The following is a 26,227-nucleotide window of genomic DNA, read 5'->3' as shown; positions in this document are numbered from 1 at the left end:
AATAATTTCTAATTCTTTAATATTATTGGTTGGAATTATTGTTTCCAATTTTATAAAAAAAAATAATATAATTATAAAAAAATATATTATTAATAACTTGCTATAGCAAGTCATTAGATTGCCAATTTATAATTTTTTATTAGTACCTATGAATAGGTATTATTCATTGATAAATATTCCACATATATACATATAAGAAACACTTCTTAATGAGTATTACCCATCAATGATTACTAAGCAAATTTAAATATAAATATTAATTTTAAAAATATCAAACTATCGAACTTTGATCTAATAACGAATAATGAAATCATAAATTTGAATTTTTATGCTTAATTTAACTACTTAATTAAAAAAATATCAAAAAATATCTCTTTTTACATTGTATCAAAAATATGTTCATACAAAAATATTTAACTCAAACTCAACTTTTTTTTTCTTATTTTTCTTGCTAAAAAACTTTTTTTTTAAAATTTTTTTTACCGATGGAACAATCTCAGCCCATATGATATAAAAATGAGATATTTTTTTAATTAGATAGAAAAATTAAGCATAAAAAGTCAAATTTTCTAATTTTACCCATTCATAAATAATACCCATTAAAAGTGCACCCATACATATAATAAACTATATTGATAAATTGAAGAGCACGAATTATAATAATTAGTGATGAGTCATAATACATGAATAGTAATAGCTCTTGTGTTGTGTGTGTTGTGTATGTATGTATATTTATACAGTATGTATGTACGTGACGTGGGAAAGAAGCAAAGCAAGAATAAACTCTTGGCCTGGACGGCTTAATTTAGATTAATAACAGTACGTACTACGAATTGACCATTCTTTTCCTAGCTTTCTTCGCCAAAATAATAAATCTCTGATCTCTATTCTCTCTAATATTATTCATTATGATGAAACAGTAGTATTACATATACTACTACACCCCCCTTCCTATACTGATCATCATCCAATGCCGAGATCAGTTTCGATTCCACCCTCCTTCTCTTCATTATCTTGCTCTCCCAAATTGTCCAATCTCGGTACCAGGCGATCGCGCTGGCGTCACCACAGCCACCGCGATCGCCTGCACCAATCATCATCATCGTCATCGTCATCCAAGAAAGTCCTATTCCAACCCAATAATAATAATAATAATAATAATAATAATAATAATAATAATAATAATAATAATAATAATTCTCATCATCATCATCATCGTCCTCTTCAATCTTTTGGGAGATTTTGTTTAGCCTTTGGAAAGCGCAGATACAAGGCTAAAGAAAACCTCAAAGCTCATGATGGAGCAGCAGAAGAAGAGGACTACTACGATTATTATGATGACAACCAAAAAAATAACCGCAAAGGATACAGTCCTTACTACAGAGGACTTTTAGCAAACACCTCGCCTTCAATACCCGCCGACCAGACCCATTATGCCGTACCTTCTTCTCCTGATGCATTTAGCAGCTCATCATTCGCTTCCACCATCTTTATCAGGGTTCAAGAAGCACTGGGAAATTCCTGCTTTCAGTCAAAAACATCATCATCATCAACCACCAAGAAGGAAAGCGAGAAAAACAACGATGATGATGATGATTATCAGAATGATCCGGTGGTGCCCCCAAACAGTACGGCTGAAGATTCAAGTAGAAGTAGTGTTGGTGTGGTCGACGTCGTCGTTGACCGACCTTCTCCGTTGTTGTCAATAATGGAGAGTAGGGGTATTGATAATGGTGGTGGTGATCAGATAAAGAAGCCATTGAGGGAGAGTTATGAAGGAGGACGACCAGGTGAGCCTCCTTTGTCCAATGAAGCAAAGAGAGTATTTGAATGGGCTGACAAGTATCGGCCTAAAGCTTTGGAACATTTCATATGTAATCAAAACAAGGCAAATGAGCTCCACCTTCTGGTAATCATCAATATTTATATATAACTATATTTTTTAAAATTAATTACTTACTTGATAATTAATATTCAATATTAATTTGTAAATGGATGAAGGCAAAAAGGGGAGAATGTGGACATTTCATATTTCAAGGGCCAGCAGGTGCGGGTAAGAGGACCATGATCTGGGCTATGCTGAGAGAGCTTTTTGGTCATGATTCCTTACACCAAGTATGATTCATTTTCATACTTAATTTATGTTATTTTTACATTTTTATTGTACTTAATTTTTTTTTTTTTTTTAATTTTATTAACTCAATTGTTTATTTCATAATTACGTAGATATAGTTTTCAAGCTAAAAGAAAAAAAAAATTAATAAAAACAACTAAAAATGAATTAAGTGTTAACCTAAAATAAACTACAAAAAAATCAAAGAACATATTCATTTTAACATATGCTAAACATAAATTAAAAATATATATCATAACAGCTACACATAAATCCTAACTAAAAACGTAATTGAGAAATAATTCGATTTTTAATTTAAAAAAAAAAAAAAAAAAACAACAACAACAACAAAGCATCTATATATTTTAAATCCATTACATTAACTAAAAATAAAATCATTATAAGTAAACTAGACATCATTCTCAAAATATACTTAAACCTACTAAGGTTTTTCTCTTGTAATTAAATAAAAAAAATAATTGGACAATAGCATATCTTATCTTTTTTATGTATAACACATAGTATTTATCTCATTATTAAAATTCTGATAGCTATAAGAACTTATTATACCTTAATATGCAAATCAATACAATTAGACAAGAACACATTGCGTTAACAAAAAGAAAATATATTTAAAAAAATTAAAAACTTAAAAACAACTACAAATCACACACACATATATATCTTTATATATTAAAAGTGCCTATCTAACGGCATTTCTTGGTTTAACAGAATATACCTTAAAAATAAAAGAATATTCTGTTAAATTTAACGATGTTAATAGGTTTGATCTCCGTTAACAAATAAACCCAATAATTAAATCCAAAAAATTAAACAATTTTTTTTTAAATTAAAAAAATCAAAAAATTAAACAATCTTTTTTTAAATTAAAAAAAAAAATCATCTTAGTCACATATCTCTCTAACAAACCATATAAAATAATATATTTTTTTTTTCTAGAAACATAAAGTTACAGACTAATTTCATTAATGATCATCAGCATAAAATTTAAACTCTATATTAAAAAATATCTTTTTTTTTTCTAAATCCATAAAGCTACAGACTAATTTTATTAATATAAATATTCAAGTATGAATACATCAGAACAATTCAAAATCAAAACCAATAAATATTCAAGTATTTCAATAAATTCATAAACAAATAAATCAGAACAATTCAAAATCTCAAATCAAGAAAATTAAAAGTTTAGATTTATAATCTTTACAAATATGAAAAACTTAAATAGATTTATCTACCATTGTTGTTGCCGTTGCTCAGTTACTGGATTCTTAAACAAAAACCACTAAAACTTATATAAAACTAATATTTAAGTGGCTCGCCCCGTAACTCTTATCTAGTATATATATATAAATATATAGATATATATATTTATATACATCACTTCATTGCATTAAAAAAATAAACAAAAACATTTATTCAACTATAAATCAAATCATTGCAATACCATACCAAAAGATAATTAATTAAAAATAACAGATATCAATACAAAATAAATTAAAAAAAAATAATAAAACAACCTCAAAAGAAATTACTATTACAATTTTAAAACATGTCAAAAAGAAACTGAAATAATACGTACAAAAATAACTAAATTTATGCTCAAAATACAATGTGTTATTGATTATAATGAGAAGTCACAATATTCAAATCCCATCACACTCCAAAGAGAAGTGACTCGAATTCGGGAGCTTATTTCTAAAGTGTAGTAGCTCTCGTAAGAAACCACTTGAGGCTAGCTCAAGTGGTCATAGGTGGGTGCGTGTGTGTCTTGGAGGTCCTGGGTTCGAGTCCCAGGTAAAACATGGTTGTAATATATAACCGCTTAAATCAAAAAGTAGCTCTCGTAAGAGAACACACGTGATCAACAAAGGGCTCCCATATAAGGGAGCACATATGGTCAACAAATGGCTCTCTTATGAGAGCATACATGATCAACATGTACCCGAGCCCTTAAAAGGAAATGTAAGGCTCGGTTATGTGTCAAGAAAATTGACAAACATGGAGCAATGGGCAATATGGTACCTGGGCTTAATTCTAGTATGAAAGACTTGGGTATGAGAAGTTTAGGTTGGTCTCGGGGCATTGTGGGAGCAATATTAAAATGGTACCCGAGTGATCAATCATTAAGGTGTTTGGTATGAGGTTTAAATTTGATGGAAATAGAGAATGTCAAACTTAAATTAAATTTTAATGACTAAGGTAGGGTTTAATTAGAGAAAATGAAATGAAAATGGAATAGAAGGAAATAACTTTATTTTATTCATTTGTTTGGTTTTATTTTAAAGTATTAGACTGTCATTTTTATTCTAGCTATGTTTTTATTCATTCCAATCAAATGCCACCTAATTGGATGTTTGTTACGTGAGTTTGAGTTGAAAAGAGTAGACTTGGAGGGAATATGAAACCCATACATTTGAGGGGATTAATATTACCACCATATTAATTTAAAAAGAGAGACCTACTTGGAAACACAAACCCTCTATTCAAATTAATTAATTGAAATTTTATATTTTCATTCTTATCAAATCTAAATCTCATACCAAACGTCCCACAAGGGGTTTGTATTTCCAAGTAGGTGTTGTTTGGTTAGAAGAAATGAAAACATAACTAGATCTAGAATGGGAATAACATTCTAATACTTTTAAATAATAAAAATTATTTCATTTCTATTTTATTACATCCAACCACACACCTAAAGTGGGGTTCGAGTACATATGGCTTAAATGTGAGGTCTTGGAGCATATATTTGGCATGATGTTTAAATGATTTGATCCATCCAATTCAGGTATGAGAGTAATTGTTCAATAGTCTAGAGGTTTCAGATATCCCACAAGAATTTCTTGGAGGAGTATTTAGAGTTTAAATTTAGATATTTATTTTATTGGTAAATTTTATATTAATATTATAACTGATGTTGGATTGGTTAGATATCTAAATTGAAATGTTAGTTTTATTTGCAAATATTTTTCAAGTAAAATGGAAGATATTAGAGACACTACATAGCTAAGTTGCTCATTTGTAAAGAGGTATATTTTGAGAAAATAACTCTTGAAAAACATAACTTTTAAGAAATTAGGAGTTGAACCACAATAAATTTCGTGTCAATTATTTTTCTTCTAATTATTTGATTATGGCTTACTCAAAATCTATTAACTTGTGTTCAATCCTCATCATTGTATTATTAAAACTATACTCAATGTATACCTAAATTATATCAAAATTAAACTAACATATAAAAATAAAAATAAATTCAAAAGCATACATAAAATTAATTAAATTCATATGGAAATTATAAAATATATAAAACTTGATATGAATTACCTCTTCTGTGCTTTATTTGTTCGTCGTCGTCAGTGGCATCGCGGCTACGTACATCAACGACGTGTTTAGAGAATTTAGAATTGATGTCGGAGCTCACTCAGCAATAATCAAACTCTGTCATTGTCTTCGCCAAGCCCGCCATTGATGAGAAGTTATGGCTCTTTGTTGGTGAAATAGCGTGCGTGGTGGACATAATACAGAATGCATTGTAAAAAAAAATGTTACATCTCAAATTCTTAAATAAATTAAAAAAAAAAAATCGTTAGTGTCCTTATAAATATATTTTTTACAAATAATATGGTGCATATTTTCCCTAACAAAAAATGAGTGAATTATATAAGAGACGAAGGTAATACAAAATATGAAAATTGCTAGATTAGCACTAATTATATATTTTTCCATGTGAATTATTAGATTGATCTTTTAATATATAAATATATATATATAGTAGTTGGTATTTTCATAACAAAAACACATTATAAATTATCGTCCAATTATTCAATTCTGTATCCTACTCTCTGATGGAAAAACTTATTATAAAATATATATGTGATAAATCAACTATTTTCTTTTTACAGGCCAGTGAAGAATTCAGAGTTTTCAGTTTACAGGTATAATCATTTGATTAATATAAATAATGTTTTGTGTATCATATCAATTGTTATTAGTTTAGAATTAATATTAATGCTTATATTATAGGGTGAAGAAGTAGGAAGTATTAAAGTACTAGTAAAGAATTGTCCACGGCTATTAGAAATTAATATTTCAGATATTAAAGGCTATGAGAAGCATGTTATTTACGAACTCATCATGGAAGGTGTATCTCACAAGAACCCCTCTTTGCCATGCAAACCACTACCAGACAACTGCCGAGGTATATAACTAACATTGTTAGTTAATTGGAGTGTCAATAGGATTATTCTATGTATTTTATTTTGAATTAAAATATATAAGTGGATATTAAATTATACTAATTTACAATATATAATAGATTCTCCATACTATATATTAGAATAAAGTAATTTGTGACATAAATACTTAAGTTTAACTTCAAGTTGTAAATAAATACTTAAGTTTAATTTTTAGCGGTAAAAATACTTAAGTTATAATTTTGGAACTTCTATAAGTACCTGCTCAATTAAATTGTCACGTGACAATCCCTGATTGATCCAAGTCATTTAATTTTTATTATTTAAAAAAAAAATTAGTTCAAATATACGAATAAGAAAATGACATGTAGATTTAATAGGTTAATATTTAACGGTTAGGTACCTACAGACTTTCAGAAATATAACTTAGGTATTATTACCGCTAAAAATTAAACTTAGATATTTATTTGCAACTGAAAATTAACTGAAAGTTAAATTTAAGTATTTATGCTGCAAATTACTCTAGAATAAATATACCTTTTTACTCCTGCTCATGCACGCACGTTATTGAATTGTGAGTCGTACGTACGTTAGTTTTTTCTCCTATTAAAAAAACTAATTATAAATTATTAAAAATATAATGAAAATTTTGTTTTATATTTCATTTTAGTAAATTAAAATGGAAAATTAACTTTTTATTTTAGAAAAAAAAAATAATATTTAAAATTTAATAAATAAACTTTCTTTATGTCATATGAGAGGAAAATACATCATTTTTAAGCATGTCGTTAGCCAAATATATGACTGAAATTAACTCAAGCAATACCATTACAATTCAATAAATAAAACAGTGTTAGGAGAATTTTTACAAATATGAAAAATTTTAGTTGTTAAAATTTAGAGGGAAAATCCAATTTATTTTATATTTTGTAAAATGTATGTATATTATATATGTTACAACAGCAATAATCTTTTATGGAGTGGACAAGCTATCATCGGACGCCATTCTATACATTAAGTGGCTGTTGGAAAGGTATAATGTGTGTAATAAGATCTTTTTCTGCTGTTCCGATGCTTCAAAGCTTCAGGCCCTTAAAACTACTTGCACTGTGGTTCAACTCTTACCCCCTTCAAGAACTGAGGTAGAAATTATATATATACTAACTATACTTAGATTAGATATACAGTAATTAATAAGAAATTATTAAAGCAACTCTTCTCTTTTCGTGCATACATTTCAGATAATTAAAGTTTTGAAGCTCATTGCTGATAAGGAAGAGATAGATTTGCCTGATAAATTAGCTGAAAAGATTACTGATGCTTCTAAAAAAAATCTTCGCCAAGCCATTCGTTCATTCGAGGCAACTTGGCTAAAACAGTAAGCAAAACTATACACAAAACTTTCGATGATATCTTTGCATTGCATTGAATTGAATGCATAAAATATATATATGTTGTCCTATAACACACATTATTGTTATTATTATTATTATCACAGTTATCCCTTTACAGAAGATCAAGTAATTCTGAATGGTTGGGAAGATGATATTGCCAATATTGCTAAGAACATGATTGAAGAGCAAGGCCCAAAACTGTAAGCTATACAAAAACAAAATACAATATTATGTATTATACCCTTTTCTCTGTCACGTCACGTTTGGATATTTCAGTCTTTAGGGAGCTAGCTAGAAGAGAAAAATCATGTGTCAACTTCCAAATGAGAATATATTATTATTATTATTATTGTTCATGACAGATTATATATCATCCGGGGAAAGCTTCAAAATCTTGTAGAGCATGATGTGTCTCCTGAGCTTATTTTCCAGGTACACAATATTTTTCTGAATTACATATTATTTTATATAAATAAATGCATTTGTTGAGTGTTCTACTTGTAATAATCGGCAATTGTTAATGCAGTCATTGGCAGAAGAAGTGATGAAGCGTTTGGATGATGAGACGTTTAAGAGCCGGGTTCATAATCTTTATGCGGAATACAGTGTAAGATTATTAAAAACCAAAGCTTTGGAGATACGTATAAATAAAACTTCTTACATAAACGTAAGTTTGCACGTATAATAATCTTAATTCGGGGAAATTGTTGTACGCAGAGAATAGATGAGAGTTATTTGGAGAGTAGCAAAGGGCCTGCACATACAAGAAAGAGTACTAATGCTCAGCAGTACATGAGGATTGAAGGTATCTCAATAACTAAATCAATCACCACCTAATAAATAGATCAATTGCCATATTATTACCTTGTTTTATGATTTTGCAAAGTACCATAGTTTCTATTTCTACATAAACTAATCATTTGTACACCTCTTTCTTGGCAGAGTTTATAGCCAAATTCATGAGCTACTATAAGACTGAAGCTACCAAAATCATGCAGCAGGAAAATGAAAGTCGTAATAGTGAAATATAAAGGGAATGATGATATCCCCTTCTCATAAATATCTAGAAAAACAAGAGTAGATAATAAGTTTTTCTAAAGGAATATGTAATCTTTTATACTATATTGCTGGAAACTAATGGCTTTCCGTACAACTTTGAACAGCATACTCTGAAATTACAAGGAATAAGATACACAAGATGTGAAGAAAATGTTTGTTGAAGCTTAATTACTCCCAACAAACAGAAACTTTTTCTATGTTACCCCAAATTCATTTATTTTATTGTCGATGTACCATACACCTGAGTAATACTGATATAATTGGAGTAACAATGTCAATGTAACATTAACGCTTTGTGTAGTGTGTACATATTCATGCCATAGCCAGCAAGGTTTGCACCTATTTCACAATACACATCTTCCTTCCAAGATTATAGTCAATAAATTATGACGTTTGGAATAGTCATAGCTACACATGAAAAATTATCAAACGTTAGTGTACGAAACTAACATAGCTGTACAGAACATTTAACAGTCGATAAGAGGTTTATGAATCACAGTAACATTAAAAGATAGAAAACAGAATCCCCACAAAAGAGGTTGAATAGTATGACAATTCATTTTGATGTGGGTGGAAAGTTTTTATAATTCAATCTAAGATTTGACCACAATTTACCCTAACTGACTCCACTCACAATAAATTAGAAAAGAAAAATATGAAGTAGCTGGCAAAACTATAGAGCCCAAACCAAAACAATGCTAGTAAATAATAGGAAGCAGTCAGATGCATAACTGTACAGACAAAAATGTTAAAATGAAAAGAATTTTACAAAACTACAAAGACATTCTCACGTGTTTTTATTGAATTGCTAATCTCTGGAGATGATCCAAGAAGACTTCAAAACTAACATCGTCCGTAAAGATGACATCCCCTCCAGGTAGAGGTGCGTCATTGTTATATGTAGCCGAGGGATTCAGTTTCGCCAAAAGAAACCGAGCCTACACATGTACACAAAAATGCATCAAGTTATGCTCTATATATATAACTTAGCAGCCAAGTAATAGAACCGACAAATAACCTGGAAGAAAAATAAATTTTAACACCGTTGAACACGAGAAAGCGTAAGTGTGTGAAACATCAGAATACCTGAGAACCATACTGATCGCAAACCACTAAGCGAGGAACCGGAAATCTTTCCTTGACTATTGCATCTGCGTCAACATGAGGAGCTTCGAGCAACTGGGCAAATGCCTGCAAGCACAAAACATTTATGAGCTCATACTTCATGATTCAACATGACAACTTTATTGAATGATTTTTTAAACTTTTCTTATAATTTTTTGTGTATATTCATTTAACCCAAGATCTAGGTGAATTAGATATCTCAGCTAGATAAGAACAGAGACTTGACCGCCATTGCTGGATAATATATGATGGCAAAAGAAATATGCTATAAGTAAGCCATTTGCAACCAAAACAAATTTAACCACCAAGTTAGAGTAGGAAGAAAAGGAGGAGAAAGAAGGTAGGCCGTTAGTTGTGATGCAAAAAGCTTAGCAGGACATACAAGATAAATTATTGTAGTTGCTAGATGTGTAAATGCAATAAATGAGACTAATAGTAATCACTACACGAGTACAAAATACTTATATGAGATATCTTTCAAATTCTCTACCAAAAGAGAATACCTGATGTTCAGGCATAGTATGATATCCAGCTTTTCTCCACTGAGCAATAGTTGAACCATGAAAAATCACAACAGTAAAATAAGAGTCCAAAAGTAAAATCCTATCAGCTGCAATGGCAGCAACATCAAGAAGTGCTGGTTCTGGGGTTGAATGAAATGAGTATGAGATCAACGAAGGTTGAATCATGACAACTGAATTGGCAACATTTTCCCGATTTAGGATCATTCTGAAATACGCAGTCTCATCTGGGCTGTTGTTAAACACCTGTAATGAGTCGTATTTAATTTACTAGATTTTATTAGATGGCAGCATGATAACAACCAAATGAAATCTTTTGAAAGATAAAACAATGCAGGAACGTAAACGCTAATATACCTGGACAAACTGTGAACGTCTTAAATGAAAAATAAATTGAGGGAATATAGATAATCGAGGAGATAAGCTGAAAGAAGACGGACTGTCTTTTTGATAATCTCCAAACCGTGAGCAAAGATGTATCAATGCTTTATCTAACCATCTGATAGGATCAAACTCTGCCTGAAATGGAAATACTTAAGCTTCATCAAAAATACACAAGGCATGATCACAAAAAACAAAAAGAAAAATAAAATATTTCAGGCATCAACTCAAATACAGTACAATTTTGTGTATGAATCCCATGCAACAAAAATGGTTACAAATGCAGTCGGTTAAACACGACTGACTTGGCAGGTAGCCAATGAGGGGCTTAGGCTTGCCAAATAAATCTGAATTCTAAATTAGCACAGGTGCAAAGAGACTTGATGGAAGCAAACATAGAAAAATAACACTTGATGTCAAATCACCTTTTGCCCTTATACAAAGCTGTAGTTGGTGTAATTTGTTGGTTAGAGAAAATCATGAGAGATTTTCTTTGGGAAGCTTGTGATGGAAAGGGAGTGATCATTTTTAGCTTTAGAGGTTGTTTCTCAATCTTGTTTTCATAAGAAACAAACAACCATATTTATTTTGAAATGAAATAACAGAAAAGAGGACAAGGTATGGTATCCTCACTAGGAAAAGGTAATTATTCAATCCAAGATTAAGGACAGCAGAGAGCGCTGAAGTTCTTTGCCACATACGCCAAAGAGAAACCAATTATTTATCTTTTTCTTATAGATAAACTAATGAGATGGCTTAGACTATTATTGGAAGGCTCAAATGGTGTTACTATAAACTTGCCAGGATTTTTACATTCTAAAAACCTAGAGGAAAGTGGTCTGCTATTGCACTTGCACATGAGCTGAAGACGACAAAAGGAAATTTAGTTGGTTAGTATTTCTACATGTTGCTGAAAATCCAAGTATCCATTTCTTTTATAAACCATGAAAATGTCCCAAACTCGATATGGCCCCCAGTTCAAAAATGGGGCTTCTGGCCTAACCCTACAATATTTAAAGAGCAGCAAACTATAACATTTTCCATGTACGAACTCGAGTAACTTAACAACCACAAGCTTGAATGTAGACAAGAGATTAACAGAAGTTGAAATAAAATTTCGAGTAGATAACTTGTTGTAACCAGCATGCCTATGATTCAATGTGTAAAACAAATCTGTATTTTGATCCAACAACATTACTTCCGAATTTCCGAAATATAAGTAGAAAATCTCTTCCTAGATTAATTAATTAATTGGTTTGTTTGCTTATTTATTTATTTATAGTTGTACTTGTTTGCTCGTTCAGAAAATAAAAAAAAAAAAAAGCAAAAGTAAGACCATCGGAACCAATAGTTTTTATTATCAATATATAAATGAAGCAAGAGCATATGGTTTCCAAGCATTAGAGCAGCAAAAAGTTATTGAAATGAATGGTACCTCTGTTTCCATTTTAAAAGACACCAAGCGTGCCATGACTGCTGCAGCTGCTTCTTGGTCAAATCCAGAAATCAATTCCTGCCACACAAGAAAGCAGAGAAATGAAATTACAAATTAGAATAAATAAGTGTTTACATTGGGAAACAATCTCGGTAAAAGTATCCAACAGTAGAAATATTATTTTTAAATATAAATTAAACACGCATCAAGGAACATCAAAAGGAAAGTCTCACCTGTACACTTCCTTGTCCGGCTACCCATCTTCTTGACAGAGTTGTAACACGTAGTCTCATTTGACCACTTTGATGCTGATAACTGGAACAGAAAAATATCTTATAAGAACAATAAGCATTTGCTTTTATGCTATTGCTAGCTTAACAGAGAGAAATTACTCAAGAACGTGTAAGTGGGAATTCATACTAAGTTATAAATTGGAAATAAAACTGATTGCTATTGGATGGAACCATCCCATCTGGATTTTCTTTCCTAACAATCTCAAACATTAGACACAACGATGTATCTTTGTCAAGGCCACACATCTTCCATGCACTTGTACCTCCCTGACCAACAACTGTGTCAGAACACAAAGGACCTTTCTGCACAAAGTAAACAAAGTAAGAACACAAAATTGATACAGATTAAAAAGATTTCACCATAACACTCTGGCTAATAGTCTGTTACCTTTTCCATAGATGCACAAGGACCAATCACGCCCTGAACTTTTACATCCTTTGAGCAGTTTATCTCAAATATACCACTGCAAGAAGTTCAAAAGTCAGATCACACAAATTAGTATTTACAAAATATATAACAATACCAGAAATTACGTTAACCAAGAAAAAACAAAATAATAAACAGTTTGTTGAAGTCAACAAAATATTTTATTTAAAAAATAATAAGCATGGAATTGATCCCTAACCAAAATTTATTAATTAAAAATTACTGTGCAATTTAACCAATAGTTGTTAATTTAATGAACTTCTTCCAGCTTACTTTGCTGCTAAACCAAGATCTTGATCACCCAACTGGAAAACACGTTTAAGCGAATCCTTAAATACTGAATGGCCAAAACTCTCTGCAAGTACAACAAGCCCTCCAGTTTTCTCAACAGCACCCTTAAGTTCAGCAATCCCCACCTGAAAGAGAGACCAAATGAAGTTTAGGGGAAAATAAATATGAACAAGGCAAGAAAATATTGAGAATTCTACATAGAGGTCCAAGAAATATTGGATCAATAATTTTCTCTATTACCTAATCGAATGTTTAAGATAGGGTGTACAATAAAGGAACAACAAAGAACGATTCAAAAATTACCTGGTCAAGGGCACAAGCAAAAAGATCAAGTACATGTCCTTGATTAACAAGCTGCTTTGAAAGTCCCTCGTAGAACTTAACAGCTTTATGAAAATGAGGAGCAGAATCTTTATCGAGGTCTTTGTGTGAACGAATTGGTTCAGATAGATTTTTCGAAACAATCTACCAAAAAGAAAAAACATGAACACCTCAGCTGATATATCAATAATCAGAAAAAATTCAGTTAAAATACTAGAAATAATTATAATATTGATACAGAAATTAAAAACGGAGCCAGGAAGTTTTAACAGATGTACAAAGAAACAAGAGAAAAATGCACAAAAGCACAGCCAAAATGGAGCAAGAAATTCTCCAAAATAATAAATCATAAGATATTCTGTTAATTATCCCAAACAGGATTATCAAAGGCTGCAAAACCAAAATATTTGAAGAATAAACCCGCCACTAAGAAACAATGCTCAATTGAAGATAGACTATGCATTTTCGAACAAGTCCAAAAGCCACAAGTGATCCAAAATCTGCTATTTACTTTAACTTACAGAATAGCATAGCTTTGCTCAAAATAAATCTTCGGCCACCAAACACCAAAACTATCAAAACTTTGGAACATTTGAAAATGATGCACAATAGTTGGAGTCTTTTCACAAGATTATAATTTACACAACAATATATAAGGGACTAACACCAATTTAGAATCCAACTGTTTCTCTTGGAACCAACTTGGTAGCCTGTTGTGCACTTAATACCATTTTAATACTTTGTATATTGTAAATAAGCTCAAAAGTGTAACTTTTCACTAATTTTAAGAAATGTTTTATTGAGAAAATTTTAAAAACATGTTTTAATTCTAAAAAAGAATTTGAATGAAAAAAATATACATATTTGTAAGTCTTTTGTCTAAAATATGTATACCAAAAGTAGTGAAAATGTGCAATTTTGAACTACTAATTGACAATATACAAGGTATTACAAGAAACAATAAGGCACTAAAATAGTATATTGTCAAACACGAACTTGATACGAATTATTGTAGGATGGGGTCACGAAAAGTAGAGGGGGTTGAAATTGGATCGAACCCAAATGACACGATAATTATTTGGTTGGGTTAGGTTAAGTTAGGGTCAACCTAGGGGGGCAATTCAAGTTAGACACAATAACATGACACGAACTCGCTACGAATTATTCGAACTCGATGCAAATTATTGCGAGTTAAGGTCATAAAAAATAGACGTGGGTTGAAATTGAGTCGTACCCAAATAACATGAAATTATTTGGGTTGAGTTAGGTTAAGTTAAGGTCAACCTGTGTGACACGAAATTGATACGACATCAATTCAATATATTTTAAAAAAAATCTAAAATAGAAAGAAAATTACTTAAAAAAATATAAGATATCTTCTTTCCACTTGATATTAAGATTAAGTAATTATATTATTTATTTGCAACTTTATATATTTTTATCAAGTGTATTATTCAAATGAGTCTAACAAAATAATACAAGGGGTGTGCATAAATCGACCCAATTCAATGAGAACCGACCGATTCAATTACAACCGACCGCCAAACATTGGATATTCAATTGTGATCGGATTGGATTGGATGTTATTTTTAAATATCCACTTGGATCGGATCGGATGGTGGATGGGCTGTCCAAAAATCCAATACATCCAATATCCAATCGAACTAATTAGTATTTTCATTTAATTTGGAAGAGTAATTATATTTCATATTGTAATACTTAGAATCCATACATATATATGAAAATTAACATTAAAATTATACTCTTTTTTTTTTGGATTTGATGGATCCAGTCCAATCCAATACATTCTGGACTTAAAATATTGAATGGATTCGATCCGATCCAAAAAAATACTAGGTCTAAAAATATTTGTTAAATTCAAATTAAATTAATAAATATATATGAAATACATCTTGTTATAGTGCGAATTTTTCGCCTAGAAGTACGAGTACAGCCTCGCATAAAACTGACATGTGGACCCAGTTCCTGATAGAAAGGATGACATGTTAAAAAATAGCTCCTATGAGCTAACCTCGTTTGGTGAGAACTTGCAAGAAGATGCGACCGAGACAGGGTCTAGCTGCATACGGTGTGTCGCATAGTCAAAAGAATAAGCAGGACCAAGAGGATTTAATACTGGTCGCATATATGCCAATTATATGCGATGACCAAGTAGACCTCTCCTGTGACTAGTAAAGATCGATTCTTTACACAGGAGTGGTCCGAGTGACTAATGTGTTCGATAAACCGTCAGGGACTCGCATGTTCTACGTTGTCAACACATGGAATGTCCGTCTATGCGATCAAAAATGAACGCAAACATTCAAACAATAGGCCTAAAGGCCACCCTGTGAGTACAAACACCATAGAGCCTGCGAGCTCGTGTGTTGGAATATGAACAGAAAACTCGCGGCTTATCAAGTTACATATGTTGCTGCACTTAATACAAGAACGGATTAAATTGTTTTTCATTTATTCTTTAGGCATTTACTTTGATTAAATACTATAATTTATTGAAAAAACAGTTATAAACTGATCAACTATGTAATCCTAAAGGACACTTACTTTCTATATAAAGGAGTGATCCAAATCAAATAAACAAAGCAAAAAATCCTTGCAACAGTGGACTAAGTATACTAAGCTCTGACTGAACCATTATAATTTTCTTCTTTTTTCTTTATTTATGCTTTTATTTTGTTTATCTAGTAGCCAATAATTTGAGTATTCGCTGTTCTAAGTGAATACTCGCACATCTGTAATAAGGTATCCTTATTCTCTTTGAATACTCTCACAAATTTAGTGTTGTCCAAATTCTTCCGACAACATTTAGCGCTATGTGTGGAAAAGAAGTGTTTCTAAAGATTTTTTTAGTAGAGTCAAGATGGCTACAGATCAGACAAACGTAAACAACAACACTGGATCCTTCAACGTCGAGACTATTAATGTTCTTATTTTTGGTGGAGGGACAACTCCTGTTGAGGCCGTTATAGGAGGAGTAGGGCATACTCGTGTCACCCCCTCAATCTGTTTCATGAAATAGCAAGACATGCTAGAGAAACTTCGATACCAACAGCCAGTGTGGGGCATTTTCCACCATTCACACCTGTCGTTACATCCGAGGGTATTATCAAGCTCATAACCTCGCAGGAATAAGTACGGACATTGCAAGCAGAGATCGCGAGGAGAGATCAAATTCAAGCCCGACATCCGCCACGAATCCCCAATCGACGTCGCGATGATAATCACGTAACTGATAACACTAGATGTCGTAATGAACGTCCTAACAATGCTTATAATTGCAGGGAACATTTAGGCGAAAATGGCCAAAGACTCGACCTAAACCAACTCCTTCGCGACTCTACACGTGGTAGAGGGCCCGTTGCTCCTGATACAAGTCGAAAACCTAGTTGAAAGGAGGAAAGACCACAGGAAGAGGACCCTAAACAACACAACCCATCGTGCGCAGCCACGAACTAAGGTAAACGATGGTGACTCTCACTCTTCTTCTTTGAGAACTGATAGTCATTCCCCTAGTGTTTATACCAGGCCAGAAATAATATTTACAAGGCTAGGAGAAAGATATCATGTACATAGAGGTGACCTACGAAATTGCCTCAATGAAGTGTTTCGGGCCCGATCGTAGACTCCAAGGAATTGCAATAATGAGGAGGAACCCCATGATCCCCAATTGGCCGGATCAAGGTATCCCCCTGCGAACGCAAACATGCAACGAATGCAGTAAACTTGCCAATCGCACCAGCTGCACCCAATGACGTAGTGGTACCCACGAACTAGCAACAATGGCCACACTGCCAACAAGAAACCAAACAGCACTTACCAACAATCTCATTCTGCCAAGAGAGGTCGATCAAGAAAATCTCTTGCGAACACTGAGAATGATTGAGCAACAGTTAAAGCCCATATACAAGCTACATGAAACGTCACCCTTCGCCGAAGAAGTGCGACAGGCCAGGCTCCATAAAGGCTTCAGACTCTCTGAATCACTCAAGTATATAGGTATCACTAATCCTATCAATTATCTTGATAAGTTTAATACGATTATGAAAGTTGATCAGGTACCCCAATTGACTAAATGTCGTATACCCGACGCAACTCTGGAGGACAACGCACATGATTGGTTCGGTCAATTACCTGAAGTGTCCATCTCAACATGGGAGACATTCATGGATTTATTTCTAACCCATTTTCAGGCGACCATGACATACAAGTCGTCATACACAATCCTAGCAAACATTAAGCAGGATGCAGGTGATTCGTTACAAAATTACTTTAAGCGTTTTAACGCCAAAGTAACCAAGGTGGAAAAGACCCCCAAGTCTTTGCTTGTTTGCATGCTTATTACAGGTGTGTTGCTAAGGACAGACTTTTGGAAAGAGCTGCAGGCAAGACAACCAGAAACCCTAGTCGAGTCTTTTGTCATGGCAGAGCACCATAAGAGGATTAAGAATTCGCTGGCAAAACTCGAGAAAAGCAAAGAAAAACAGAGGTCTCCAAGTTCGCGATTAAAAAGTTCCAAGAGACGCAATCCTAGGCACAGCCCAAAAAGACATAGTCCCACAAGGCGACGAAGCCCAAAGCTTGCTAAGTCCCTAACTAGGAAGGAAACTTCCCCAAAGCGAAAAGGAGGTCCGCGTTTTGTCAACTATACAGAGCTTTGCGTCTCTCGCAACCACATCTATGCCATCAAAAAGCACAAAAGCGTTTTTAGGAAGCCACCCCCAATTAGAGGAAAAAACGCGATAAGAGGGGCCCGAATAAATTTTGTAAGTATTATAAGGATATTAATCATACAACAATCGAATGTTGGTTCTTACAAGATAAGATCAAAGAAATAATTCGACGAGGGCATTTCGGACAGTATAAGAAGAATGGAGAGACCAATCCCGAGCGGATAGGGCAGACAATACAGAAGATGCGAGTGGTTCTAAAACTCCTCGCAATATCCTGACCACCATAGGTAGACCACATGTTATGCGAAAGCAACCAAGGAGAAACCGTTAACGAATGTGAATAATTTGGGCAAGAGGCCAGCAAAGCTTTTCAAGAAAGAATGTGATGATATCACTTTCATGGAAAGCGACGCGAGATAGGTGCACCATCCCCATGCATATGCTTTGGTTGTAGTCGCTAATATTGGAGGTGACAACGTCCATCGCGTACTCGTTGACAACGGTAATTCCATCAACCTTTTAAATTTACAAGCCTTCAAGTAAATGGGGTTACATGAAAAAGATTTGAAGCCGGTGACTTCGAGTATCTACAGGTTTACCGGAGATACAATCGAACTAAAAAGAATGATCAAACTACCAATAACTTTGGGGAAATCACCTGTCACCGCGAAATCTATGGCAGATTTTGCAGTAATCGACCAGCATTCTACGTACAACGCAGTGATAGGTCGCCCTATTTTGAAAGAAATGAAGATCGTGACTTCAATCTATCATCTTTCAATTGAATTCCCTACACCCGCAGGTGTAGGATCAGTAAGGGAAGTTCAAGCAGATTTAAGGGAGTGTTACAATGCTACAGTTAAAATCACAGAAAAGAAGAAGTCAGTAAACATGATATACATGCTCAAGGCACCACCGCCTCGACATGAATCATTTAGAATTTAAGAAATCCCGCATGAGAAAAAGCTTGATCTGGACCCTAAGGTCTTCAACTACACAAACACCGCACAAGCTGCTGAAGAAACTATAGAGGTACCAATCGATTCCCTTGATAATTCCAAAGTTTTAAAAATTGGTTTTAAATTAACTTTGCAGCAGCGCAAAGGTTGGTGACCTTTCTCTAACAAAATCTGGATGTCTTCGCGTGAAAACATTCAAACATGATCAGAATTCCACCCGAGGTCATGTTTCATCGCTTGAACATAGACCCGGATGTGCGAGGAGTACGACAAAAGCGTCGCAAAATAGACCCCACAGTGTACCAAGCGCTAATAGAAGAAGTAAACCGACTAATGGCATGCGGCTTCATCAAAGAGTCATTTTACCCAAACTAGTTAGCCAATCCCGTCTTAGTTCTAAAGCCTAATGGCTCATGGCGCACTTGCGTCATTTTTCTAGATTTAAATAAAGCTTGCCTGAAAGATAGTTTTCCCTTACCTATGCAACCGCAGGGCATGAGCTTCTCAACTTTATGAATGCGTACTCAGGATACAATCAAATCCCGATGTACGAACCAAAGCAAAAGCACACCTCCTTTATTACAGACCAAGATTTGTATTGTTATAAAGTAATGTCATTTGGACTTATAAATGCAAGTGCAACATATCAAAGGTTAGTTAACATGATTTTCGCAAATCTGCTAGGCAAAACGATAGAAGTATATGTTGACAATATGCTCGTAAAATTTCAACATGCTCGTAAAATTTCAACATGCAACCGATCATGTCGCGCATCTACACTCAATGTTCAAAATCGTGTGCTAATGCAAGAAGCGACTCAACCCGCTAAAATGCGTCTTTGGAGTAGGATCATGAAAGTTTGGCTTCATGGTGAACTAGCAAGGAATTGAAGCCTACCCTGCAAAGATTAAACCTTAATTAGAGATGTGATCTCCTACTAAGCCCAAGGAAGTACAGAGCCTCACAAGTAAGGTCGCTGCCTTAAATCATTTTGTTTCGCGTTCATCTAACTAATGTAAAGAATTCTTTTCAGATTCTAAAAGGTAATAAAAAATTTCAATGAACTGACAAATGTGAAGAAGCTTTTCAGGCTCTAAAAATGCACTTGGGGCAACTCCCAATACTCTCCAAGACGTTGCCTAGAGAAGTACTCTCAATCTACCTCGCAGTGTCTGATTATGCGATCAGCTCAGTGCTTATTCGCGAAGACCAGGATAGACAACACCCCGTCTACTATGTAAGCAAGCAATTGCTAGATGCAAAATCACATCCAATGAATAGAACCGATCCTATCCAACATCCAATAAATGTTGAATCGATTGGATGATTGAAATCATATAGATCGGATCGAATGGTAAAATCTAACATCCACTATATAATTGGATAGGATCATAAGCCTAAAAATATTAGATGTGGTCAAATGAACACCCCTAAATACAATTAAATATACATATAATCAAACATTCGATACTAATAATATTAATCAATATTTGGTGTAGATAATTATAGTTGACAAATGAACACGATAGGTCGACATGCCAACACAACGGGTCGGGTTAGGATTAACATTTCTTGACACAAAATATACATGAATCGGCTAAGGGTTGACCAATTAGACATGTCAACATGCATAATACAAACACAAAAATAACACGTCAACGCAGATGTCAACATGCATAATAGAAACACGAATATAACACATCAACGCAAATATTACACGTCAACACGAATTGTCACCCCCTAAAGCAACGGATTCGATATGTTGAGCAATGCTCATGCCAAAACCATGGCAACGGCTTGTCGCGCTTAAAGAAAGCAAAAAGCAAGAGGAAACCCTCTAAATGGGAACAACAAAATATTTGAACTTTATTTTTTGCAATATTCTAAATAATTTATAATGCTTAAAATATGATTAATATATAATAATCAATAATTGTCCTATTACATTTCCCAATATATTATTGCTAAAATAGGATATAAGGTGATTCACTATCTAGTAATTATATAACTAAATAAGAACAACATTCCTTCTTTTCCCACTTTTTTTACATAAGATACATTCGCAGGGACTTGAACTTACAGTCCCGACTACTCACACACACTCTCACCCATCCAACCTCAAGTGTTAATCTTTTTACGAAGTTACAGCTACTGTCAACAAAATTTGAGGTGAAAAACCAAGGAAACCCATTTTGCATATCAAAGCATAATGAATTTCATCTCAAAATAATAATATAGCAGTTTTATTACTGGTAATGATGATCACTAGAGACCAAGTTTGAATGCTGTACATTTCATATTTCCGTGTTAATCGTTTGATGTGTATTCAGGGAGTTAAAGCTCATAGCTGAATTTTAATTAACCAAATAATGGAAGTATAATCAGCAACTACTTACAGCGCCCTGTCCTTCAGTGGATGGACCACCCACAAATGCCATAATTCTAGCTCCAGTCCCAGGAAAGCAAGCTCCTAACAAGCTGGCTGCAATACCAAGTGCTGTGCTGGTGCACCTTGGTGCGCGCTGATCAGCTGGTACCGGCCAAGGATCTTTCTGCAGCTCCTCCAACACCTACTCAGACCAACAAAAGCAACTCAATTCACATACGTTCATGAAATTGGGACATCAGTGTGATATGGAAACAAGGACTAATCTAATACCGAATTGAGTACAAACTGGCACTCGGAAGCAGGCAACAGGAACCGAGATATGGCATCTGTGGAGAGGCCGTCCCTAGCGCCTGCAATGACACCAACGGACGGCTTCGGCTTCTTGAGGAAGAAGCTCAATTGCTCGAGAAGCTGCTCCTTGGAAATGTCCTTGGATCCCTTGAAGATGTAAGTCTTGGGGATCTCGCCAAAACCAAGCTCATGAACATGAACAAATGTCCCGAAAGTAATGAGGCCAACGAGGGAGTGATCGGGAAGAAGATCGACAGCCTGAGAAAGCGAAGACTTTAGATAAGCCATCTCTTCCTCGATAATACAAGTATCGACGACGAACATAAAAACAGGGGGCGAGGTTGGGGATCCGGTGGCGCTCCTGTCGTCATACTCAATAGTGGTGTAATCAGGGAAAAGCTCAGCGGGGAGATTTTCGTCGGAGATTGAGTCATAGTTATGAGGGAAATGATTACGCTGGAAGCAGAAAGGGCAAGTCCAGATCTTGGCTGCGAAATCGACAATGGAGAATGGATTGAGGATTGAGCGACATGTACGACAGCGGAGAGGAGTGTAAGGAAGAAGAGGCATATTGGGGAAGGATTTGATGGGAGTGTAGATTGCAGCAACGGGGACGACGCAGGAAGTGGAAGCCTCTTGCTTGGTCCCCGGCATGACGTTCCAGGGCATTCGAACTCCGTCTTGCGCCTCCAGGTTCATGAATTCCGCCATTGTTGATCAATCGAAGCTTCTTCTTCTTGTTGTTCTTCTTCTACTTCCTCCTGGATTATTGAATTGCAATATTTGTTGATAGATTCTTTGAATCGAAAGAGGAAAAGATTGAAATTTGGGTTAGATAGAGGGACCTTGAATCTTACTTCACAAACAATCACAAGAAGTTTGTTTCTTTCTTTCTTTCTCTCTTGGCTAATATCTCAGTCAGCCATCGATCTAGGCACTACTATGCAACTATGCCTCCGATCGACTGGGCCCATATTTCCGGTCTCTCCTTCGGCCCATTTTAAAAATACCACTTATCATCAAAATAATCTGATTAATATATTAAAGCAAAGTGGATATTGTCTGAAACCATAGTGTTATATTTTATTGTACATAGGAAGATTTAAGGTGGTAAGAGAAGATATATTTTACATCTCAAACGGATTGGAGATACATTGTAGGTACATAAGTTCCTATAAAAATGGAAAATGCTCTGAGTGCAAACCAAATAATCGATCACTCATCCAATTGGCTACATCATTGTTAATTGATTTAATTTATTTAGTTGAATTGACTTAAGATTACCTTAGTTCCAGGTATTAATTTTCCAAGTCTTAAAACAAAAAATCTTCATACCAAACATAATATGAAAGATTATCATTTCCATAAAAACATTACTTATGCCTTATTATTAATATTATTAAGGGATTTTTTTATAAATACTCAAAAATCACCAAAAGTTTACCAAGATGTGCATCTACAGTTTTTTAAAATTTAAATAGATTTTAATTTTTTTCTTACAAAAACACAGATGGTTATTTTTAAAAACAATATTGCTTTCATATTGTTGCTGCATGAAAATAACTTTATTTTTTGTAACAAGTAAAAAACCTGTAAAAAAATTGTAAAACAAATTAAAAAATGATTTTAAATATTTTGTGTAAAAATCTTTATTAGTATTATTGTCTATCGAGTTTTTCGAAAACTGAATAAAAAAAAAATTGAGCTAAGAAGTAATTAAAAGAAATATGTAGAAGACTTTTATAACATGGTTCAGGTTTTATTAAATTTTATTCCACGAGTCAATAGTATGGTGAATACAATTTGACAAAGTTTAATACTGAGTTTTGAACCCTCTGAATGGTGATGGTGGAGCCCTTTTCATAGAGTGTGTGAGTATATTTTCTATATTGAGCCCACTGATGGGGTATTTGCAAGAGTGTATATAGATTACCATGTTAATTCATATTGGACTTAAGGCCCAATGTTGGTTCGTTGAAGATGAGTTCTGCACATAGAACTATTCACGTTGACAGACCGCACGTGAGCCAACAGTTGGTGTATGGGGTAGGGCTGCACACGGGTCGGGTTTTCGGGTGGTCGAGTTCAGGTTTTCGGATTTTAGGTTTTAGAAATGCACAACCGAACCCGATTTTCAGGTGGTCGGGTATGGCGAGTTTCAGGTCGGGTATGCGCGGGTTGGGCGTGGTCGGGTTCAGATGTTACTGGGCTGAGCCCGAATGTCATTTCTGGGCTCAAATGAATTTTAATTTTTAAAAATGCCATATTTTTTTTTTATTTTTGTCACATTGACTTTTGGGTTCCCGAGAAAAGGCTCACACAACCAAGTTTCATTTATCACATTGGCTTTTTATTTTTATCACATTAGCTTTTGGGTTCCCGAGAAAAGTAGGTGGTCCTTACTTGCCTCAGAATATTGGAGTCCCTACTTCGTAAATGCCACTATTAAGATATGTCATTATCATTGTTATTGTAGTCATGCTCTTCGGGACATGGTTTTATTGTTTTGAAAAACGATTCATCTACTGTAGCCACTTGTTTTGCTTAATTATCTTGGTCTGGTTCAAATAGTGAGTATTGAGTAGGTAGGTATTAAATGAACAGTAAAAAGTAAAGTGTGATAAACTAAAAATTAATATTCTTAACTTTTTAATATAATAAAAAAATATTTTTTTTGTTGTATTTTCGGGTCACGGGTTAGAACCCGACTAAAAAAACTACATTTTAATATCTGAACCCAAAACCCGTGTGGGATAATTTCGGGTTGAACCCCACCCAAACACACGGGTTTTAATATTTTTTTTGTTTTTTTGGCAGCGAGTCAGGACGGGTGGCCGGGTTTTTCGGGTTCGCGGGTCTAAATCTTCAGCCCTAGTATGGGGAACGACCATGTCAGATTAGTGGCTTTGGTAATCCCAATGTTGATCGTACATTTTTTGGTCAAACCCCTTTTTGTGACTAGGTAAAGGAGACATTCTAGCGAAGCGAAAACATGCCCGGATCACTTAGGGATTCCTAAGGCTAGTTCGTTTTAGGGTTTTATGCCCCAAATAAAAAATATTTTATGATTATTTTAATTGCTTGGTTCACATATTTTGTTTTATATGATTGTATATTTAATATGTAAATTTTATTAAATACATAACATATAATTATATACAATTATAGTGATATCATTACGGTGGAAAATTATTATTATTATATGATTCAAATATTTTAGTCTCGAGATTTATCGGTGCACTAAATTTATACTGATGTGATAATCGGTGATGCGGTCTATTTACACTAAGACAAACATTATGTCTTTTCCCCACTCCCATCACTCCCCACACGCACCAAGGAAGCTCCCCACTCCCGTCATTCCCCACATGCACCAAGGGAGCTCCCCGCTCCCCACTCCCCTCTCTCCCCGCTACTCCCTCTCTCTCCCTGCGACAATCCCTCTCCTCGTTCTATAGCTCTCTCTCCCCACTCCCTCACTCACTCTCCCCACTGCCTAGCTCACTCTCTCCCTGCTCCTTCACTCACTCTCCTTTGTTCTCTTACTCCCCTAATCATCACCTAATACCACATTCTCCACACAAGGGAGCAATCACATTCAATGTATATATGTTACAACGGAGTGACCACGAAAAAGGATGGGGGAGGGAGTTGCTACCAACATTAAACAACAAGACTTACCTCTCATATACTCATCACTTAGCTATTTCTCCTAAGTGTTATACTCGCATCATGAGCATAAAGAGAAGGATAGCAAGGGAACATACAACAAAGGATGAAGTTGTTAAAGCACGTACACCTCTGAAGAAGTAGTGGTTGTACAACAAGTACAAGTAATAGAGACAATATTTATCTTATTCAGAGTACCAATTGACACCCGACAACTACTGCACCACTACCCGTCTAACGTGTTGATCTTCATGGTGCAAAAGTAATCGTGTCCCTCAACTTTTGGGACTACTTATATTTTGGAGCCATTAGAGCTCTCTATAAATACCTCTCTCTTCCATTGAAGAAGGGATTGGAAAATAATCATTGCAAAGGAGTTTAGAGATTCAATACAACACCATTTTTCTCTATTAATTTTCTGAGTTCCTCTTAAGCTTTTCATCTTTACCACTTTACATTTGATTTTATAAGTAAAGTTTAGTTAACGAGTTTTTAACGTCAACAGTTTGGTGTCGTCTATGGGAACGACAAGCTCTTGCTATGTTAGTTCCTAAACCATTCACTATAATTTTCAAGATGTCAAGAAATTTCCATCATCTCTGAGAAAATAGGGTTCACTCAGATGAAAGCAAGATGGCCACCATAGTAAGAGAACAT

At 34.1% G+C, this 26,227-nt stretch overlaps 2 protein-coding genes across 5 annotated transcripts; one reads left to right on the top strand and one right to left on the bottom strand.

Annotated features, from left to right (window-relative positions):
• Positions 1 to 715: 715 nt before the first annotated feature.
• Positions 716 to 8,979, top strand: LOC115713359 (replication factor C subunit 3-like). The gene is made up of 11 exons (XM_030641842.2): positions 716 to 1,909; positions 2,002 to 2,115; positions 6,034 to 6,066; positions 6,155 to 6,329; positions 7,288 to 7,466; positions 7,566 to 7,702; positions 7,823 to 7,918; positions 8,081 to 8,150; positions 8,245 to 8,325; positions 8,436 to 8,523; positions 8,661 to 8,979. Exons 1-11 carry the CDS (start codon positions 971 to 973, stop codon positions 8,747 to 8,749), a joined length of 2,001 nt encoding a protein of 666 aa, XP_030497702.2. The 5' UTR covers positions 716 to 970; the 3' UTR covers positions 8,750 to 8,979.
• LOC115713350 (protein transport protein SEC23 C) lies at positions 8,740 to 23,120 on the bottom strand. 4 transcript variants are annotated; one of them, XM_061107053.1, is made up of 14 exons: positions 22,759 to 23,097; positions 21,881 to 22,662; positions 21,618 to 21,791; positions 13,554 to 13,715; positions 13,233 to 13,375; positions 12,921 to 12,996; positions 12,660 to 12,835; positions 12,473 to 12,554; positions 12,240 to 12,317; positions 10,781 to 10,942; positions 10,406 to 10,669; positions 9,864 to 9,968; positions 9,569 to 9,715; positions 8,740 to 9,185 (listed from the first exon to the last, which is right to left on the bottom strand). In XM_061107053.1, the coding sequence occupies exons 2-13, from the start codon at positions 22,610 to 22,612 to the stop codon at positions 9,575 to 9,577; spliced, it is 2,295 nt and encodes a 764-aa protein (XP_060963036.1). In that variant the 5' UTR covers positions 22,613 to 22,662; positions 22,759 to 23,097; the 3' UTR covers positions 8,740 to 9,185; positions 9,569 to 9,574. The 4 variants fall into 4 exon arrangements, with proteins under 4 accessions (XP_060963036.1, XP_030497692.1, XP_030497697.1 ...); XM_030641832.2 differs by having other exon boundaries at positions 21,881 to 23,120; XM_030641837.2 differs by lacking the exon at positions 8,740 to 9,185 and having other exon boundaries at positions 9,317 to 9,715; positions 22,759 to 23,100.
• Positions 23,121 to 26,227: the final 3,107 nt, after the last annotated feature.

The sequence above is a fragment of the Cannabis sativa genome, chromosome X (genome assembly GCF_029168945.1).
Source record: "Cannabis sativa cultivar Pink pepper isolate KNU-18-1 chromosome X, ASM2916894v1, whole genome shotgun sequence".
In the NCBI taxonomy this organism is placed as follows: Eukaryota; Viridiplantae; Streptophyta; class Magnoliopsida; order Rosales; family Cannabaceae; genus Cannabis; species Cannabis sativa.
The sequence above is the reverse complement of the archived record's forward strand: the minus strand, read 5'-3'. Positions and strand labels throughout refer to the sequence as shown.